This window comes from Cupressus sempervirens, chromosome 11, assembly GCF_028749045.1.
Source record: "Cupressus sempervirens isolate cs-2001-9-10 chromosome 11, ASM2874904v1, whole genome shotgun sequence".
Taxonomy (NCBI): domain Eukaryota; kingdom Viridiplantae; phylum Streptophyta; class Pinopsida; order Cupressales; family Cupressaceae; genus Cupressus; species Cupressus sempervirens.
In genome coordinates, this window is record NC_143128.1 from 754,337,988 (window position 1) to 754,361,457 (window position 23,470).

The window sequence follows — 23,470 nt, forward strand, 5'->3', positions numbered from 1 at the left end:
CCGATTTAGATGACGATGAGCCTTCAGGAGAAGATAGCAGCGACGATGAAGGTAGCAGCAAGAAAGTCCATTCTCTTCAGAAGGACATGCTTCGGATGATGAAAGAGTTCACAAACATGAACAAGGAGATTAAGGGCAATGACCTATGGTGTACGAAGTGCAAAAAAGAAGGCCATACGAAGGGATCCTGCCCAAAAGATCAATTTTGTGAGATTTGCCAGATTATGGGACACTTAGTAAAGGAATGCCCTTTCAATTTGAAAACAAGAACACCGCAGCAAGTGTTTCTGACGCAGGAGGCATCCCCGTCAGGAGGGAACGGGAACACCAGTACGGAAGGTGCCACATCGGGAGGATATAGAAACAAGCGTGGTCAAAACAACAACAATAATCGTGGGAGGAGTCGAATCCAGTACGATGCCAATGGCCGGCCGATAGTTCAATGCTATGCATGCAATCTGTGGGGTCACTTCGCTCGAGAGTGTACAACGGCGAACACACCGAAGTTGTTATGCAGATGGTGTGGACCTGATGATCATGAAGATGCTAGGTGTTCGAAGTCGGGAGTAAACTTGATCACCGTCGGGACGGACGAAGAAGAGGTTCTGGCCATCATGCGGAAGCAAGCAAAAGTGTACCCCGACCCAGTGGAAGAAAAGAAGAGACTGGAGGAAGCACAGGCAGAGATCCAGAAAGCAACACAGGCAGAAATGGCACACCTGAAGAACATGCCTGGTACCTCCGTACGGAACTGCGTAGAACAGAACATCATACGGAAAATTTTGCAAACAGAGGTACCAGTCAAGATAAATGATTTGCTTCTTACAATGCCTCAGCTCTGATCCGCTCTCACGAATATTGCATCAGCTCCGAAGATACCAAGACAACAAGGTAAAGGGAAGGAAATTACTGCAGGTGGAGAAGACCAAATGTTATTGGCCCTTACATCCGGACAGCATCCCGCAGTCGTCCAGATGGGGATCCTCGGACATGTTCTCACGGACACAATAGTCGATGGAGGGTCCGGCGTAAATGTTTTGCTCGAAGAGACCTGGAAGAAGCTTGGACAACCGACATTGTGGCCTCCTAAATTTCAGTTGCTGACAGCAGATCAACATGGTATCAAACCTCTGGGCATCCTCATGGCACAGTCGGTAACAATTGACACTCAGCCATTCCTATTGGATTTCGTGGTGATTCCATTGAAACGAAAAGGATACGACGCCATCCTGGGCTGCGGATGGCTTATCGAAGCGAGAGCTCGACACGACTGGAAAAAGAACACCTTATCACTAGAAAATAAAGGCCGGCGATTTGTCATTGATCTGCACAGTCAAATGGTCAGCGAAGAAGCCCTGTCGTCGGATTTCGAAGGCGAAGGTGAAGGTGAAGGTGAAGGTGAAGGGGATGACGAAGGGAAGAAAAGAATGGAACCTGATGAAGAGGGCGTATTGAGACTGGAAGGAGGTTCGAGTGATGACGATCTAGATTTGTTAAATGGCCTTTTTCATTGGCAGATAGAGGATTATGAGCTATTTTCGAGCTGTAATATGTTAAGGGTCGATGAAGGTAAGAAAGAAAAAGGAAATGAATGTCCGACGAAACACAGAGAAGCTGAAGGAGGAAATGAATGTCCGAAGGTACACAGAGAAGCCGAAGAAGGAAATGAATGTCCAAAGCAACCCAGACAAGCCGAAGAAGGAAAGGCGAGTATGACTGAAGCTGAAGGAAGAAACATACAGTACGAACCCAAAAGGAGGAAAGATTCCACTGTACGACTGCGTGGGAAGAAATTATTACGTCGAACCACAGATATAGTAGAAAGGTGCCGATAGCAAGGAAGACACACGATACAACCTGCACAGGAAACAAAGAGGAAGGGTTCAATAAAAGTTGCAGTAGCACAGAGTGTAGGTGTTATTGACGGTCAGAAGGGGCAACTGATGGAGTCCATGGTACGGAGCTTCGGGAACAAACGGGGTGATATGGAAAACCTGAGGGAGAGATCGTGTAACTTAAATAAGCCTCGACGATTGCAGACACAATGGGCCACGGAGGTAACGCGGAACAAGCGCAAGGCGTGGCATGATAAGCACTTGAAACTGAACAAGTTCCAACTAGGTTAGTGGGTGTTGGAATATGACGGAAGGAACAAATTTAAACTAGGCAAATTCAAAGTCAGATGGGCTGGGCCATACTAGATTCAGGAGGTAGGCGACAATGGAGCAATAAAATTGTTGATTGTGGATGGACAAGAAGTGCCGCAGGTAGTGAACGGGTCGAGGCTAAAGATGTACCATGCTAGGAAGACTCCGTCGTCGCAGAATGAATTTCGAATGACTCCTTCGTCGTTGCAGAATGGCGAAGTTGGGATGGAAAATTGAGTTTGCTGTTCTGAATTTGAAAAAAAGAAAAAAAAAAAAAAAGAAAAAAAGTGAGAAAGTCGCTGTACGGCTTTTAAAGCTGCACCGTACGGCCCCTAAGTTACCTGAGCATGCACCATACAGTCTCGTATGGCGTACGAATATTGGAGAATATTATTGGCTACTTACAAATCACCGTACGGATTTTGGGGAGTTCTCTTCACCGTATGGATTTTGCAGGGAGAATGTCTTTGCTGTACGGATTTCGAAGTTATCTAGAATATGCAGCCTGGCACCGTACGGAAAATTGGGGTCTCCTGAAGGACACCGTATAGATGTGAAGGATAGATTCATATAGTTGGTCGTACGGATTTTGAAGAAGACATTGAATCCCAGTTTTGGCGTACGGATTTCCTTCTCAGTTTGTCGTACGGATTTAAAGAATAGCGTTTGGCTTACGGATTTGAACAATATGGTACCTGATCACCACCGTATGGATTTAAAAAGTTAAGTGTCCCACTGTACGAACTTTCAAGTAGGGTTAAGATATCACAATTCTCATCATTGATGCGTCCGTATGGCGATATATCTGAGGTGTCCATACAGCAAGCTTTTGGAAGGATATTTGATGTGTTTGTACAACGATCTTATCAAATGAGCACCATACGGCTTCTTCTAAAAGTCTGATGTCCGTACGGACCTTGCAGTTAAGAGCAGCAAAAATGTATATCTCTGAATGCAACCGTACGACTAGTAGTAGTATTTGATTTTGACTAGCGTACGGCCATGGGAGTTTAGCATACGAGCAGAAAGAAGCAATCAGAAAGGAAGGGTAGAAGAAAGCAGTCAGAAGGGAAAGGAGCTAAAAAAAAAAAAAAACGTCGACAAATCAAGAATGCTCAGAATGAGTATTAGATGATGCCATAGGGAAGGGGAAGCACCAACGATTGCCAGAAAGAGTGTAGAATCGGCAGAAAATGACAGAAATAGTGTGTTCCGTGCATTTTTGTGTGGGTTCCGAAGTCCCCCAGGACCCCGCAGGGGCGCTGCCCCTCAACCGCGCCGGGGGCGTTGCCCCTTGGACCCCAAATTATTGTGGATATTAGTCGTGAAGTGTGACCAGTTGAGAAGACTTGAAGCTGCTGCAGGCATGGACTGTTTGTGTACTAGAGGCTTTGGGAGTAGGTGTTGGTCGAGAGGTTGTCTTGGTGGATGCATAGAGAGCTTGGGATGAGTGAGTCATCTAGAAGGCAGTACAGCAACACTTAGCTCAGTGGACCCAGTGTTGGAAGCGGAGAAAGCAACACGGGTGGCTAGCAAGGTCAGCTTGAGGAGACAGTATTGTGTTAGCAGAGGCTACAGATGTAACGAGATGAATGTGGAAGTGATGTGATAGAATCAAATTTTTTGTTGTAGTCACTCTGTTAATGTATTTTGATTGTTAATTCATCTCAGATATTTTGTAATTGTTGTCCGGAGATGACTTTTTCTTTTGGAGGGGATGATGTTGTCGGTAGAAACTATGTTAGCCGACGGAGTGATTGTCGTCTGTGTTTTTGTAGCCGATGGGATGATTGTCATCGGTGTTTCTGTATTCTATAGCTGACAGGTAAATAGTTTGTAGTGGACAATGTTTGTGGCCAACGGACTCCTTCGGGAAGGTTCGGCAGATAGTATTTATATCTCGTCTGGGATCATTGTAAAGCATCTTTTATTATTTCATCTTATCATTGGAGTATAATGTGCTGTTTGGCATATGCGAATAATAAGAAGTTCTGCTATTCATATCTATTGTCTGTGCGTTGATTTCTTTACCCAGTACTTGAAACAACCACTTGACATGCTCTGCAACCTTGCACAAACTTCTTCACATCTTGCTGCAACTGTGGCTAGTAATAATTCTCAGCAACCAACGCAATGATCTAATCTCTCCCAAAGTGTCTAGCCAATCCTCCACTATGCTTCTCCTTGATGAGATTCTCTCTCATTGAACTTCTTGGAATGCACAATTGACTCCCTTTGAGCAACATACCATCTTGGATTATGAAATCCAACCACTTCATCTTGTCAAGTGTAACAAGCCTTCCAAACTTCACCAAAATCAGGATCCTCTAGATACAAATTACTGAGTTCCTTGAACCTAACCACCTCAAACTGCATTTCTATAATCAAAAGTTGTTTTCTACTAAGAGCATTTGCAACTTTGTTAGACTTCCCACTCCCGTGTTTTAAAACAAATGTATAACTCTGCGAAAACTCAACCCACTTCAAATATCTTTGGTTTAATTTTCCTTGACTATTCAAATATTACAAACCTTGATGATCAGTATACAAAACAAACTCCTTAGGAAAAAGATAGTGTCTCCACTTCAAGTCCTGAACTATAGCATAAAATTCCTGATCATAAATATAATATTTTCTTTTGGCATCATTCAATTTCTCACTAAAGTAAGCAACGGGTCTACCTTCTTAGCTCAGAATAGCTTCTATTGCAGTACCACTAGCATCACACTCTACTTGAAACACCTTGTTAAAATATGGAAGTGTTAAAACAGACTGCTCTATAACTTTCTATTTCGACAGATTAAAACTCTTATCTACTCCTACAGTCCATTTAAATTCTTTCCTATCCCCTCTCATTGTTTCAGTAAAAGGTCCACAAATACTGCTAAAACCTCTTATGAAGTTCCTGTAAAAACTAGCCAATCCATGAAAATATCTTACCTTTGTAACACTCTTTGGAGTAGGCTATTCAAGGATAGCCTTCACTTTCTGTGGGTCCACTTTTAGACCTTATGCTAAGACTATAAATCCTAGGTAAACAATGACAAACTTACCTAGAAACTCTTTTAGTACTTCATTCATGAGCCACATGAAAGTGCTCGGTGCATTGGTTAGCCCAAAAGGCATGACTAACCATTTTTTGCAATCCTTCCCTTGTCTTGAAGGCAGTCTTCCACTCATCATCTTCTCTGATGTGAATCTGATGGTATCTACTCCACTCAAATAGTCCATAATATCATCCATCCTTGGCAATGGAAATCTTTACTTGATTGTGATCTTGTTGATAGCACGAGAATCTATGCACATCCTCCATTCTTCATTCTTGTTTGGTGCTAGTACTATTGGTACAACACATGGACTTAGACTCTCTCTAATCAACCCTTTCTGCAACAACTCATGAACTTCTCGGTTCAATTCTTCACTTTCTGTTGGTGTCATTCTTTGCACTGCCTTGTTTGGCAAACTGGCTCCTGGAATCAAATCCATTTGGTGATTGATCTTCCTCATTGGGGGTAATCCACCAGGTACATTATCTGACACTACGAGGAAAATCTCCCAACAAATCTACAACTTCTGCAAGTACCTCTACTTCTTCTTTACCATCTTTTGGGATTATAGCAAAACATATATTCTCATGCTTCATACCTTGGAGGAACTCCTTTCCATCAACAAAATATATTCAGAAAGCACTACATACCTTTTCTTCTTTCTCCTTCAGTGGCTTCAACTTATGTTTCACTCTATCCTTTGTCAGAGTGTAGGTATTTGTTCGCTTATCATGCACAGTATGTTTGTCAAATTGCCATGGCCTACCAGCAACATATGACATATTTCCATAGGTATGATATCAAAAAGCACCTCATCCTGGTAGCTTCCAATCATGAACTTCACTGAGCATTGCTCATTGACCATGACCTTGTGGTCATCTTGCACCCAGGCAATACGGTATGGACGTGGGTGTTTCTGTCTCCTTAGCTTTAACTTTGTGACCATCTTTTCTGACACTAGATTGTCAGTGCTTCCACCTTCAATGATCACATCATGGCACTTATCTTCACATTTGCACTTGGTGCGGAACAAACTCCTCTTTTGATCAGGTTCATTCTCACCACTTAGCAAGATTCTTCGATTAACTAGGACTTCTCCTCTTTCAGCATCTTCATAATGTGATGATTTGACATCTTCATCAACATGCGCAACTTTGGCCTGGCCTTCTGTTCTCCAATCTATCCTTCCTTGGCATTGGGAACACTCAAATGCTCTATGCCCTTCTTCTTCGCAGTGAATACATTTCCCACGAAAGCCTTCTCTTCCAGATCCTTGCCCTCTTCCTCTTCCTTCCTCTCTAATCTCTATTATTCTGATCATGGAAACGGTTGGAATTGTTTCCACTCTGGTTCCGACTGCTACTTCCAGCCTCATCCTTGTTCTTTTGATCATCATTCTGGCCTCCATAAGATTGTCTGCTAGATCTTCCACCGCGACCTCTACCACTATTTTTCTTATCAAACTTTTTGCTTTGCTTCTCTTCGACTCTTAGGGAAAACTGGTATGCTTCCTCAAGATTGGTCATTCGAATAAGACTCGGCTCCTCCTGAATGCTTGGCCTTAACCCATTAAGATAACGGGCAACTTTCTCCTTATCAATTTCTGCATGGCCAGTTCTAATGAGAACTTGGTAGAACTCTTCGGTATACTCTTGAATAGATCTTCCCGCTTGCTTCAACCCTTGCATTTTCTTCAACAAATCATGCTCATAATCTATAGGAATGAACAGTCGCTTCATTTTAGTTATCATTCGATCCCATATGGTGATTTTGTCCTTCCCTCTTTTATTTCACTCCAACTAGATCTCCTGCCTCCAGATCTTTGTGCGACCCTTCAATTTGGCCTTTGCAAACTTTACCCTATCCAGATCTTCAATATGTTCATATTCAAAGCACTCCTCTAATTCATTGATCCAATCAATCAATTCCTCTGGGTTAAGGTTTCCTGCAAATGTGGGAACTGCAAACTTAGGTCTTTTTCCAATCTTAGAAATGGCTTTGAAAATATTTTCCTCTTATGGGTTCAAAACTTCATCTTCTACTACTTGATCCACGTTTCGTTCTTCTCTTTTATCCTCACTTTCATCATCTCCTACAACAAGATTCATTCCTTTGCACATTTGTTCTTGCAATGCTTGCATTTGCCTCTGGAGGGCTCTAAAACCCTCAGGTGTAACACCTATGACTCTCCCACCAAGCTCTCTTTGTGGAGGCATCCTTGCGCTTCCGCTGAAACCCTAGTGCAAACTGCCTCATAGTCGGCGATCTCTACACACTTAGCCCAAACCACGGTCTTGTTGCAAACTGCCTCTTAGTCGGCGATTTGTCCACACACTCAAGAACTCCAGCTCTGATACCACTTGATTAAGAGTGCTCACCTTAATACCATAAACACATAACAGAAACAAAAAAATAACAACAATTTGGAAGAACAAAATACGGGCTTCTTATTATCGCCGCAAATGCGGAATTACAGAATTCAAAATTACAATATGCTAACCCACATGGGCGCCTCCATTACATAAATCTGCAAGACAAAGTTGTGAACTATCACCCAGAGCTGTCCTAGACAATGTTTAGGCATTTCTTAAATAGGCAATTTTATGCTGCTTGGGAAGATTCTAGACACTCAAACTCAATACCTAGGGTTGATAGACCCTAAAAATACATATAGAGTTGGCCAAATACATTTTTGACATTTATTTTGGAAGTTTTGATTGACCTAGCTTAGGAAGGCCATAACTCTCAAACCGTTGCTCCAATTGGCTATTATAACCACTTTCAGAACCTCATCTTGTGATCTACAAGCTTGGATCCGCACAAGTGCCCATCCATCGAGTTTTCGGGCCTCATCCAAGCACTTTTAGGCCTTCAATGGTGAGCTTGAAGTTTATATACCAAAATTGCAAACCAAAAATCTGCAATAAATCTATGAATATGCATGATATGGCACTAAGCCTCAACTGGTAGGCTAATATATCCAAGATGAATATCCATCTCTGAAATTAGGACATTCCGAGCTCGTATGACTGACTTACTAAGTTTCAAGCCTCCACAGACAACAACTCTACATTAAGATAACCCTTATTCAAAAAATTGAAATGAAATATTTTTTTGGTTGATGCAAGATTGCTCTTACACCTAGGATGCTCCTACATCAGGTATATTGGTCCATTGTTTAGTAATTTGGGCACATCTTGGTAATATCAATTTCGCTAAAGGAGTTCATGAAGGTCTTTGACATTCTATTGAATGATGAATAGGTGGCTAGGCCTTTGAGGAAGATGTTTTTGGAAGAAAAGAACGAACTTAAATTGGTTTGTAGGGCTGACCTCTTGTAAAAGGAATGAAATTGCTTCTGAAGTAGTGATGATAGTCGTAGGCGGGAAAATTTCTTCATTGCCACTCTAGAGTGCAAGTGCATCCTCAACCTCGTGATTAGCAAATTCATAGGAGCAAGTAGGGCCTTACACATAGCCATGTAGATGCTTAAAGTCATGAATGGTATCATGCTTGGGAAGGTTTACAATTGGGCACACATGTTATTAGAACACATATGAGACTTACTAGCTTCCAAGCACAAGAATTGTGTTTGTAAGCCGAGTGGAACCAAACAAGCTTGCCATGTTTTACTAGGTCCGCTTAGACAACCTTACAATAAGAGGGAAGCCACTCCGAAAGGAGTCAACATAAGAGAATACAATGAGCATGGAACAAGAGGACATGTGAGGAGACAATAGACTATTATCCTCTAAGAGTGAAAACAAAGAGGAAGAATCTTGGATAGTATGACTTGAGGGTGATGAAGAAGAAGAAGAGGCACTAATAGAAGGTGAAGGGGAGGACTGAGAGATGACAGCAAAGGTGAAAGTGGCAGAGAGGATCATGTCAACACTAGCTAGATGGGGGGCAAAGAGATCCACAATACTAACCAAGCTTGTATTGACAACATCATAGTTGTCTCTTACAACCCAATTGGTTACATTGTGTGGAATAGAACTCCATTCAACATGCATGGTGACACCAACCACGCCGTGCATATTTACACCATGGAGAATTTAGGAGGCCACTCCCTTGGCTTTGTTGGTAGCTAACACACCTACGACAAGAGGTACTACATTTGAAGGTATGATCCCTATGACCAAGATAGTCCCACCCACTAAGGGAGTTACAGACAAGGGAAATACCAGTTGGGAGAATGTTACACTTGTACCCAATAGTGCCATAAGGTATTTAGACAAAGGGGACATCGTGCTTGGGGGTGCTACACTTGTGTTGGAAAGTATTGGAGGAGGGAGGTAGGAGATGATGCCGAGACAAGACTAGATAGCCTTTTGGATTAGTTTGAGATGGGTACTGGTGAGATTCCACCACCTTTAACCACCCTATTGATAGCTCAACCCTTCTAGGAAACAACACACACAACACATGCTTGTAGGGGAAACACCCCTTAGATAGAAGTTGGCTAGACTTGCTAAGATACTAGCTACAATGAAGGATGTTATTGAGATCGAGGAAGAGAGTGCTTATGAGGGAGACACCTTTCTACATTAGACAATGATAATAGAGGATTTGAGCAAGGGAGAGGCATACCATGACTAGAATTGGGTTTCAAAGCCTATCCCATGAGATGTCTTGGGATCCATTTAGAGGTACTTGGTTGAGTTGGAGGGAGTAGCTGTAGTGGCTAAAGGGTAGCTGACTTCACCAAGCAAGTGGATATGGGACTTGTTTTAGTAGAGGCAGAGAAGCTCCTTGCTTTCATGATGACTTTCTATGAGAAAGAGTTTGCCGAGCATTTTACAGCTCATGGATGACCGGTCACAAAGATACCAAAGATGGTCGAGGCTTTGTGTAGGCCATACTCATAGGAGGGGCAAGGTGGTATGATAGACACTCTACACAACATGGAGTATATTTTTGAGACAACTTAGGGTTACCCTTGTAAGGGAGGCTGAGGAGGGGTGAGTGAAGGCAATGGAACAGGTCGCAACCACTTAGGAGAAGCTAATAGAACAAATGAGGCTTATTACCATGTCGGATGAATAATTGGCTTAGGATAGGGTGGTTAGGAAAGGAAAGGATGTACGTTTTGTAGAAGTGGAGGATGGTTGGGAGCTGTGATTGGAGAGCTTGAGAGTACAAATAAAGATTTCATGGAGAATGTAAAATTGGTGAGGGTCGCACATGAGAAGCAAAAGATAGTGGAATAGGACCTGGGGCTCCTTCATTAATAGCTCCATGGTAGACCTAGGCCGACTTCCTCAACTACTCTAGGGATGTCCTTTCACCCTACTTGGTAGATGTTATAGTGCATCAGTCCATGTTTGTTCCATCATTTGGAAGATTACTTTTTGGGGGGGCTGATGTTGGCAGCAGTTTGGCCGACTACAATAAATTATGTTTTATTAGTAAAACGACAATTTAATGTATATAGTTTTTGGGTTGTAGTTGGTTGCCAACAGTTGGCACTCTTAACCAACTGTCAAAGGCTTTTACCAGGAACGAGAACATTATGATTGTACAAACACTACATTGGATAATAAAAGCTACATCTTTCTGCCATACTTATGTGTTGTATCTTATGTATTATGTTGATTTGTCCATACTTTACATTCCTGTTTACTCTGAGTGTTAAAGCACATTCCTCGTAGGTAGTAAACAAAGGAACAACCTGCATTTTTTCAAAACACACTTTCTCAGTTGTATTATTATCATGTAACAACTATTAGACATAGAATTTACAACTTTATAATGTGAGAACAGTTATATGTTAGTCGTGTCTAATAAATTAACTTTACACAATGTAATTTAAAGCTCATGGGATTTCCTTCAATAGTAGATTAGTGGGCATATGTTTGTACAGATTCCAATGTTTCCTCATGGAGTGCTTTCACATTCTTCTGGCATGGTATCTGATTTCTGAACCATTAGAGACCAATTGATTTGGAGTAGCAAGGAAGCTCTAGGTTGGTATGCTGGAGCAAGATCTAGATGGGGCTTTACAACAGAAAATTTCTACTAGGGTTTTCTGAGTCAGTAGAAATTCAGGATCCTTTATGGACATGGGGAAAATGATTAGACCAAATCATAAGAACCTACACAGATAGTTATACAGAGAGCAGTTGTACATCATACAGCGTAGAGGCTCACACAGGAAGAACCGTGCAGAGAGGTGGCTAGGGTATGGTACACAAACCACTAAATTTCTTGCAGAAAATTAGAAACTAAGGCAAGCAAAAACTTGTGGAGAAAATTGGTGTCTAGGGAATGGCAGAAAAATGCACAGGCAGAGATAAGTAGTAGTTTGTGGAATTTGATTCGCAGACCTTAGTAATTACTAATTTCCAAAATAAAGAATTTTAGTTTTGCAATACAGATTTTATTTCCAGAATTTTACTATTTTCTAGAACTGTAATATTTGTATGGAAAGAGTTTGTCTCGTGTATTCCAAGGAATTCTGCTTCCAAAAAATTATGAAAATTTATAATCTATAGTTTCAAAACCTGTGTCAATATTACCAATATCCTAAAGCTAGTTTTGCTTGAAGCAGAAATATTATTTCGTGAACTAGAAATACTGGTTTAGAACACAAGATTTGGTCTCAAAGCTTCAATGATGAACTCCAAAGGTACAACCTGGAACAAATGAAAGATATGGCCAAAATAATGAACTCCCTGCACCTTCTTTTAAAAAACTTCAGAAACCTACAGGACAATCATTATAAAATTGCAACAAGACATCAAAATCTACCATGTCTACTATCAATAAATCTGAAGCTTCAATTTGTAGAACAATAATGGCTCTTGGATGAAATCCCCAAAACAAGTAATCTCAAGAGGGTTTTCATCCGCAAAAATTTGGAAGCACTTAGGTTCTCTCTACAACAAAAGCAAATAAAATTCTTCTAGTCTAACCTTTCCTTTTATAGCTCTCTGGAGGGAAACATTTAATTTTAAAATATAGTAATTTCCTTTTCCCTCAAAAAGACCCATTTGCAGTAATAATATTAATTTTCATGTGCAAAATACCCCAAGCCTAGGTGTGCAACATAAAACACATTTTAATATCTTTTCAATGGGCTATTACACTAAATCGCCCTTTTGATATTTCTAAAATTAGACAACTTTAGTGAATTAATTAAACAATAACTCAGTAGTTTACTCAAGTTGTAGAAAGTATCTAGGTGCAATAATTATGCAATTCTGATCATATCACAGTGATACTTGAGTCATAGGAAGATGAACCAAAGTAGCCTGATCTCGCAGGAAATTTGGTGAGCACCCAAAAGGTTGGAAATTGATTTCAAAGCATCAAGAGGCTCCACATAACCATTTGAACTCATTGCCAACTGGCAACAACTTAGACAAAACTTGAGCACTCCAAGAACTTTGGAGTTATCTCTAACTCACCAAATAGCCTATGGGAAAACTTGGAAACTGTGCTAATTGCTGAAAACAATTCTGCCTAAAATGGGTACAATATGCTCTATCAACATGCTGTTATTTATGAAGTGAACTCTGTAACAAATAAACTTAGATGATAAATCTGCTTTATTATTTTAAAAATGAGACAGATGACAAATGTCAAAATGCCCATTCAGTTAGTACAACAATAAAATTAGTCAATTTACTGTGACTAACTAGTGAGTTGCTTAATCAGAAATAAAAAATCTACTCTGAATGGTCTCCTCGTGACTCTAATAGCTTGCCGTTTTTCTCAATAGATTTCTCTCTTTTTGTAATAACCCCAATTCCAGGTTATAGCTTAAACAAACATCGAATCCTTTCACAATTTAGTGATTTGACATTTCGTCAAACTTGGCAAACATTCTCCAATACTAGCCAGTTCTACTAAATATTTCATTGAAAGTGCTCTGGGATGAACAAGTCCACAAACTACATATTCCCAAGTAGCGATCACTTCTAATTTAGTTCCAACTTATTTGCAAAGGATCCAATGGCTGAAGTATGATACTAATTTATTTAAACACCAACTGATTACCAAAACTAATTACATGAACTTCTGAAAATACAAATCTGCAATCAAGAACCTGATTCTTGAATTGAATATACAATTTGCCCTGACTTCCAGGCCCTAAATCAAGTGCTCGAACTGATTACACTAGTGCTGATTGCAAATCGCATAGAAGTATTTTAATTACCTTCCTAAAACCATGATAATACCCAGGTCTGCAGCAACACTCTCCTGTAGGTAATTCGCAGATATGAAATGATGAACACCCTCTATGCTGATCAATTGACCCAGGAGCAGATTGCAAACCAAGAAAAACTGATTGCCGGCCTTGCTGAGACACCTGCGGTTGCAAAATGGTTCTCCACGTGGGCAAGAATAATTTTCAGGCCCTAAAACACTTGCCATCCAGCCTCTAGGAAGATCAATTTGGCATAGGAAATGCCAAATAAGACCTCCACCATCAAACGCTGCTTTCCAGATGCAAATCAGCAGCCGATCAATTGATAAATTCAGAACCCTTTAATGCCACAGCAAATTGGTAATCTTTCACAATGCTTCTTTCACAAAAATCCACGGAAAACCTTCAACACAACTATCTCCTTAGGCACAGATTAGACAGTAGGAGATAATTGGCAAATTGTTATACCACAGCAACAATTTGCAACAAATAATTCTCAGAATAACCCTTCAGAACTCAATCTTTCAGCAAGACAATTACTCCCAGTGACAGGAAACACAGTTAGGGAGATATGATAAATATTCAGAATATCACAAATCTCTATACCTGAGCAGTGAATTGCCCACTCAACTTCAGACCCTTATACCGCAGCAAGGGTGAAGGAATCAGAACTCAGAAAAAAGCCACAAAGGCAACAAAAACAAATTAAAATATCCAAGCATGCTTTTCTCAACAAATGGGCTTGTATTTATAACTTCAAAATTCCTTTTTGTTGCCAAAATGTAACTTCATTCAAGAGGCTTCACCACACAACATTAATTAGAAGCTTCCATTAGATTCTCTTAACTTGACTTAACATATTAATAAATGACTCTTTCTAATGATAACTCAACCTTCAACTTAAGTGAAATTATAAAGTTATAATTTAACTTTATAATGAGCCATTTAATATTTAATAATAATTTGGCCACTAAAAATATAATAACTCCCAAAATACTCATCATTTAAATATGCCATCTGAAATAGGAGTCATACCTATTATTTCTCCAAGTGGCCAAATGCACTTTCCAAAAATAGAAAGGGTCCATCTTGATCAACACCAACTTACCACAAATAGTAAGTACACAAAACTAAGCCCAAACAAAGTCTGATTTGAGCCAACTGAAGACCAACCTGTAGCTTATTGAGATGTGGAGAAGATAAGACCCTCCCAAGCCAATCCACTGCCACAGAGGACCCTCTATCCACAATGATTAGCCTACGAGGATGATAATAATAGGCTAATCCCCGAAACTCCAATGCTGGGAAAAATGGAGACATTATACTTTTCTCTTCTCTCTTACAGGTGCACAATAAACCTTAGCATAGGTGGGGCCTGCTAAGGTTCTTAGGCCTTTCATTTTTTTTTTCTTCGTTTGGGGACATCTAGCTATCCTTAGGATTGCGAGAGGATGCCAAAGTCCAAGACATTCCCATCTGCCATTGCAAGAATAGCCAAATGACCCCAAACTTATAAAAAATGTGGGAAATGTGTCTTATGTGTTGAGAATGTTATGGGAACAAAGAAAAAGTTCCAACTCTCATGGGGATGTCTAAGAGATGTTTTCTAGCCCTCTTCTTCTAGTAGAAATGCTAATTTCAGAAATGACAACCATTTGAAAGAGGAAATGTGTTCTCGGGCTATGTAGCACAAATGTAACCAACTACAAAAGAACAATTAACAAACAATATAAGTGTGAATTCATTGTAGCATTGCAACTTCTACATGTGATTAGAGTATGACAATATTCAACTAATTGAATTTTTATTTTAGATAGTATGTTGCATAGTTGGCATAATCGCTGAAAAATTGGTGAGTTTCTACTAATTGCCGAGTTTTTCCTAGATTTAATCACGACTCGGCTAGAGAAAAAATCGCTGAGTTTTTGTGAAAAATGGCCGATTAGTCACCAAGTTTTGCAAAAAATCGGTGAGCTTTTCAGAAAGAACTCTTTTTTTTCTTTATAATTTAAAATAAAAATAAAAAATGAATTTATATATATATATATACTTTGTTTTTGTTTTTGTTAAAAACAAAAGGCAAAAAGCCTATATATTATGTAAAATAGAGAATTACAGTATGCTAGTAGAGCTGGGAAGAGGAAGAGGTGATTGTAATGATGTTTTTACTTCTAATTTGACACAAACTATTTACTATTATGCTTTCCGCCATCAGCATTCCGCATGAGAATGCAATTTTGTACCTACTATGCATTTATATATATCTAAACTCTTGCTTGTTTCTTTTGTGTTCTCTTTAATTAACTCATTAGATGCATCTTCTCATAGAAATTTGCAAAAAAATGTATTTTGAATTAAAATTTAGCGGTTTTTTTAGGTTCCTGAGTTTTTTTTTAAAAATGGCTGAGTTTTTCCCGATTAAACTTTTGGGGGGCTTGGCGAGTTTTCCAACTATGGTATGTTGCATTGGATGGGCATGGACACAATATAAAGCTGTGCAGAAGTCTGTGTACTCCAATGTGGATGAGGTGGTTGCATGTGTACAATCCTGCTTCTTTGGGGATGGTTGTGGTATCCATGATAATGAGAGCATAATAGGTCTGCTCAGGTTGTGATGCTAAGTTGATATGTTGATATGTCTGCTTGGGGAGGAAAAGGTTAATTGTATAGAATCCATCTACAGTCTATTTTATCCAAAGATGATCTTTTAATATCTAGTTGATGTAATCTATTTATAATTCATTTCTATCAACTGGGAAATTTTGTATACAAGAATTCCAATTTCCAATGAACCAAATCTAGGCTTGTTTTGACTGCATTTGTCAAATAACTCACAAGGGTGAAGATTTCAACTGTTGATGTTTGATAGCTTCTGTCGGATAAACCTATATTTAATTATATATCAAATATAATATATATATATATATATATATATATATATATATATATATAACAATGATTAAATGTTTATTATATTAATTATCTAATTACATGTCCCATTAATGGGACATGTGGGACATGTCTTTTCGTGGCTTATTCTAAATTTAAATAAGAGGTCGCTGCCATTTGGAAAACACATACCAAAAATTAAATGGCAGTGCTAAGTCCATTTGCAGTGATCCTCAGAAAACATCAACACTATCTAGTTTCATGACCCCATCTGCCATGATATTTGAAAATGATGAATTGAGAAGCGCAACCTAGATTTTTTGTTGTCAGGTTGCTTATGTTATACTTGTCTTGTTATGTCTCTATACTAGAGCAGGTTGTGTGTATGTGAAAAATTCATCCACCGTTTTTAGTTGCACAAGTGTATCCAAAACTAACATGCCTGGATCTCATTTCCTTCTTTATTAGATGACTTCTAATGCTTTGGCTCACTTTTCCCTATCCTTGGCCATTGAATCACTTTTTCATCAAGAGCTTGAAAATGATATTTTTGTTATGCACTATAAAATATGCAAATGAATCAAGTGAATGGTTAAGTTGTCAGAAGAAATCACCATTCATCATCTTACAGCTTTCCTCTAGTGTGGTTGACATTAATCTTATCAGCCAGTTCTTGCTGAAACTTCTTCATAATGTAATGACCCTCTCTATAAAGGCCACAGAAACCCTCAAACTGAACTTAGGAATTTTGTCAAACACTTGGCGTGTAACAGTAACAATATTCAGAATATGGTAATTTCAGATTTGATACTTTCAGAATATAATCACAGAATTACAATATATATAAAGCCATTGAACTATATTTCAATTACAATGCAATAAATTCTGAAATTATTTTATTACCAATTCTGGACTGATTATTACAATGACTGTATGACAGCAAATTTACCCAAAAATTGACATATATTTCAGAATGCAAGAACTTGGTTTGAAGAACTATGGAAGAACACCACGTTTTGCTGCAGATCGTTGATGAAAACCTCCAACCGCACCCCCAAACTGTCCTTAATTTGCTGCTGCTGCCCAAACTAGCAGGGCCGTACCAGGCCGTACCTGTACGGCTGCTGAAATAAAATAATATTAGGGTTTTGGAACCCCCCAAATGCAAGGAAAATGGGCGCCTAGGGTTAGGTAGTAACCCTGAAAAACCATAAAAAATAACTCCAAGGGGTTGAGGAGATATGAGCAATTATGTGGTTCCGAACCCTGCTTTGCCAATTCTGAAAATGCACTTATTCTGTCTTCAAACTCTTGTGAAATGCTTCTCCAATGATAGGGCAAATCTGAAATCCTTATTCCAACCAAAAAACAAACCCTAACAACGAATTCTCAATAAGCTCCAATGAGATGGCTGAATACCAACTCCAATTATGCAACAATTTAGGTGATATTTCACACCCTCAAAGTCGCCAATCCAAGGGAGTGATTCGTTCCCAAAGATCGAATAATTTGCAGATCCAAAGTCCACAAATGTCTTCACAATGAAGAAGTAGAAGAGTTCTCCAAATCAAGCATGTCCAAATGAGAGGCCCAGCCCTCTATTTATTCACTTTTCTAAGAAGTTGCTAGAACTTCTAGAAACATCCTTTATAATTTCTCATTATAATGCACTTTTTATAATAAAGTAATTTTATAAAATAAAAAGTGCAACTCAAATTAAAATTATAACATGTGGGCCCCAATATCACATAATGATAAAATATAACCTCTTAACACTTCTTCAAGAGCAAGATATGACTATCTGATCCGCAGAATTGACTCTCTTTCCACACCATTTGCCTACGAGAGTCTGGAATAGGCAAATCCATGATCAATGCCATGTCGAACTAAAGAGGGGACATTACACATAACTAGCTTTTCTGCCCAAATCCATACAATTCTTGACGATATGTTTACTGAGGCAAGCATGTATTAGTTAGGACATTATTATTTTCTTTGTACAAGGCTGAGAGTTTTTCCACCTGTAGAGATCATATTTTACAATCTCAGCTTCCTCGCAATAGCTGGATCTCTTTAAGTAAATGTTTTCTCTCTTGAAAGGCTTGAGACCTTTAAATATACTCTCCATTTCTTCCCAGGGATTGCTGTGAAGTAATTCACATAGAGGCTACTGTGATACCAATTAAAGATAGTAGACACTTGATTCTAATGGTGTTGCTTCTGATTCCAATAATCTTGCACACAGAAATGGCTGAGGGACAGCATGTTATTGTGAGATTGATAGTCTTATAAAAAAGAGATGTCCAGGATAAAAATTCAGCCTAAGCAAATTATGGAACTAATATGCAAACAATAATATTGATCTATTAATGGAGCAAGGTTGTACCAATAAAAATGAAATACTGCAGAATATATGAACAGAGTGTAGGCACTGTAAATATAAATGACATATACTTGTTTAACCATGTATGAATAGAGCTCAAAATACTATAGTTTGGTGTGAAGAACTGTATGCTTCCTTGAACTAGAAAACAAGTAGAATCTAAATTATCAAAGAAACCTGCAGGCACCAAGAGGTGTTTGGAGAATGCCTGTAATCCAATGCTGAAGAAGCGGTTATATATGTAAAATTATTCTCCTAAGGGATGTGTATTGAATCAGTAGAAGCGAGAGGAGGCTGCATATGTGAAGATTGTGATGCAAATCCTGTGCGCTGCTACGATTGTTTATGAGGAGGGTACATGAATGATTATAGAGAAATCTCTCTCTGTTCCAATTTGGTTTTGTGGGAGGATGCCTTTATACAATTCACTTTTTAGAACAATCTATACTTCCTTCTTCTGCTGCACCAATTTGACAAACCCGAAATTCTAAAATAGGAAGTACAGAATGTTCTAATTTGGAAATTTCAATCTATACTTACTTTCTTCTGCTTTACCAAATGGGCAGCCTTTCCTCTTTTGAAATTTCTGTCTCAATCGCTTCAGTACCTAGCGTTGGTTACCCCAATGTCTAAAGCTTTCCTCATCTTTTCCCACTAGCTAGGCATATTCCTCTTAATATAGCCTTTGCATTTGTCTTACTATTTATATCTAAATTCATATGTGGTGAAGGTAGTGATAGAGGTTGTTCATCATCATCTCTAATGAACCTCCTCGTGCAACCCTTGATTTTTCTTTTGCAGCTTAATCAATTTGAGCTAAACCCGAGCTCACAGCTTCTGGTGTTTTCAGCTTACTCCCGAGCCCCACCAATTTCATTATCATCTAATGCTGAACTGTATAGCTATTTTATTGCACCTTGTTACTATATATTGTACGTGTGGTATTTATTATCTGATGTACACAAGTTCCTGAATTTTTTTTAATTTGTATCTCAACTAAATGAGCACAATTTTTTGTGTTATACTTCTTGTTGATATATTGATTGATGTAACAACTCATTTTTTCCGGTTAACTTTTGAAGCCATCTACGAGGGAAAGAAAATCTGAACTATGCTAATTTTCATGTCCTTGCAGGTATTTTGGACTGAGGAGGAATTAGAGATGATTCGACAAAGTGCTGTCCACCGTGAGACAATGCACCGTAAAGGAAGCATTAAAAAGGAATTTGGTGCAGTTCAACATGTTAGTTATAGAGTTGATTTATTTTTCACTTTTGGATTATCTTTTATACTCTAAAGAGTATTAGACCATTTCTGAATTCTGTGCTTTTAGATGGAATCATATTTGAAAGATATAAATCTCTCTGAATGCCTTTCTTTCTAAATGAATATGATAAAATCTTGAGTTTTGAGATGATATCTGTCTTCTTTGCTGAGATGAATTAATAACTATAACTATTTGCAACTTTCACCATAAAATGCATTTATTTGCTAGTGTTTTTTCTCCTTTTAAAAAAAGAGCACATCTTTATATATGCTTTATCTCGTGTTCTTTCTTTGCTTTGCTAATAAATGAGCTTACTTGTCTTATGGACACCCAATCTCTGTAGTCCTTTAGATTAGGCAGTTTGCTAGATAATTTGTAATTTATTCAATCACATATTTAATGCACACACATACTCCTAGCTTGTGACAAGTAAGTCCTTTTTCATGTATACCTGCATATTTAAGAGAACTTTTGAAGCTCATTATGTTTTCCCCTGTTTGTGCTTGTACTAAGATTTAGAAGAGAACTATAACATAAGAATGTAATATCCTTGATCTCGGGATATCATTTTAGGATTCACAACTGAAGGCTTTATTGTCCATGTGTGAGCACATGATGCCTCCATGTAAAAACCCCTTCAGCTTTTTACCTAGCTGTTACTAATCTCTTGCCAATGTTATTGTACTCTTGACTCACTGATAATATAATATTGTGATTCCTATAGGGTTCATGTGCAGTTTTCTTGTTTTCTTTGGAAATGTTTCAGATTTCATGAAGTATAGCTTGGTGCCTTGGAAACGAACACAGAAATACTAATATGAATAATAGTTGGACCTTAATCTCTTTGAAACTCAATACACCCTTTGTACATAAAGTTAAGAGATAAATCAAATAAATCTGATTATGATGTTAGCATCTTGTCTTGGAACAATCTTTTGTTTCTTTCCTTCCATTGTTCCCATGCCACAGTTGAAGGGATGATGATCCATATATCTTTGTAGAGGTTGTTATTGGTCGTGGTGGGTCATTGCCGTAGAATTTTTTTAAAATCATTAGAAAATACTGTTGACCAGTTTAGTTTATGACAAATATTTTTCCAACATGTAAAGGTGAAAGGACAGTTAAGGAGGATGTGATCTACTGTCTCTACTTCTTGTTTACACAAAACGCATCTGGATGGTCCCTTGTATCCTAGTTTTGGGAACCATTCTGCTGTTAGAATGCGTTTCTGCATAGCTGCCCATAAGAAAGTACCAGCTTTGGGCAGACAAGCTTTGTTCCAGCAGGTATTCAAAATTTCGCTGATTGAGGAGTTTGATAGTTTGTTGTATCCTTCTTTGACCTTTTACTTTCTGTCATTAGAGCCACTCCAGATGAGTTTGTCCTCCCTTTCTTTTAAAGGAAAGTTTCTATTATATAAAAAGTTAGAGAATGTGTTTTTTTGTTCTTCTGTGAGGTGAATTCCTTCTAGGTTTTTCCATTTCCAACCTAATGCTGGAGATTTGTCATCAACTTCAATGTATTGGCATAGTTTTTCACCCCATTCCTATTTTAGGATAGTTGTAATGTTGGGATCCATTTGTTGTGAGCCAATGGGTGCGTAACTGCCCAAGAGTCTTCCCAAATAACGCTTCATTCCCATCACCGATGTCCCAAGTTAGCTTACTAATAATAATTTCTTTGCATGACATCATAAGGTTCCAAACACGAGAGCCACTTGGGTGGTTTTTAGACCTGAGCAGATTTATGGGTTACACATTTAATGTTGAAGTGTAGCTTCAGCCAAAGTAATTCTGGACATTTGAATCTGATCTTGTGATTATCGAAAGAAAGGATAACATAAAAACATACACCTATATATATATATATATATATATATATATATATATATTTATATGTGTGAGAATTAATATCTCTGCCACCGATTCTGATCGGGCCTTGCTTGTTATCATACTGCGATCACTGATTCATATTGGGATTTAAACATTGATTGTTATATAAGTATTGGGTGTGATTACTGCCACCAATATTAACATTGTTGTTAAGCTGTGTTAAGAGGCAGTTATGCCACCGTAGGGTCATGACCCTACGTGGCCCTTGGCCATGTAGAGTCATGCTCCTATGGGGAAATGACTCCTCATCATATATAAATATTGTAATGCATCAATGGGAACAAACATATATCAATCCAAGTCATATATGCAGTCCCAACGATCTGTTTATCTTGCAGATTATTGAAGAACAAGTTCACATTATTATTCAAGTAAGAATATTCTCCAAGCAACAAACACAGTCCTAAATTAAAGATCTGCAATATAAAAGTCTGAGGGCAAGTAAGTTACATATTCTATTACAGTCAGAAATACAGTTTATTCTATCAGAGATCCTATTGCATTAACATGGTATCAGAGCCATTCTGATAAGAAACTCTGTTATTCAGAACTTTAAATCTAAATCTCAGATTTATAAAATTAAATTTATTCTCTAAATTCAAAAATGGTTAATCACGTAAGATTGGAGGATAGACTTGAGGGAGCATCAAACTTTTCATTATGGAAAATTAGAGTCATGATAATATTAAGATAAATGAAATTAGAAGAGTACATAGAATCAAACAAAACCATTCCTAAAAATGATCCAGATAAAACGACATGGAAAAGGCACAATAACAAAGGTATGAAAATCATTATAGACTCTGTAAAGGATCATATTCTCCCTTCCATATCCAGTCTCAAAACTGCATTTGAAATGTTCTCTACTATTAGGGATACTTTTGAAATCAATAATACTAGTAGACTGCTAACTTTAAAGCAAGATCTTCTATATATAAAGATGAACAATGGAGAATCGATTACATCTTAATTTCTAAGAATTTCTGAACTAAAAGATCCAACTTGCAGCAATTGAAAATCGAGTTGATGACAAAGAACTTAGCATGATAGCTTTAAGAGGTCTTCCTCTATCTTGGGAAACCTTTATTAGAGGGCTAAGCTCTTGACCTGAACTTCCCAAATTTGAATTACTCAAAAATGAGTGCACACAAGAAGAATCAAGACTAGTTTCAAGAGGATTAAGCATAAATCAAGGGGGAGAAATTCAAGGCCTTCATGCAAATTCAAACAAGAAAAGAAAATTCAAACATAATAAGAAGGAATTTGACAAACCATATAAGAAACAAGATTGGTCAAAAGTAAAATGTTTCAAATGTGACAAAATTGGACATTCACACAACTCCTTCCGTGAACGGAAAAGAATTCAAGCAGCTCTAATAGAAGTTAAAGATGAGAAAGAGGAAAAAGAAAACTTTGCATTTTATGTAGCTCTTTCAAGTGAATTAAATTCAAACAAAAATACATGGATTATAGACAGTGGAGCATCTCGGCATATAATAGGTTTTAGAGACAAACTTGAAAGCTTCTCTGAATATGTAATGACCCTCTTCAAATCTGCTCTCAAAAAATGCTGATGAAAGCTAAAGGAATTTCATCAAACAATTCATATGCAAGGGACGTATGACTGATATAGTATTTCAGCTAGCTTTAAATGACTCTTTTTTCAATTTGCATCAATGAGAATCTTGTG

General features: G+C 38.2%; 1 protein-coding gene across 7 annotated transcripts in view; it reads left to right on the forward strand.

Moving 5' to 3' along the window:
• The window catches only part of LOC149531793 (SET domain-containing protein), a 208,178-nt gene that overhangs the window by 73,265 nt on the left and 111,443 nt on the right, over positions 1 to 23,470 (forward strand). For all 7 annotated transcript variants that reach the window (XM_089808905.1, XM_089808903.1, XM_089808904.1 and 4 more), the window contains one exon: positions 19,757 to 19,864. In XM_089808905.1, coding sequence (XP_089665031.1) covers positions 19,757 to 19,864 — 108 coding nt within the window. The remainder of the gene's footprint in view (positions 1 to 19,756; positions 19,865 to 23,470) is intronic.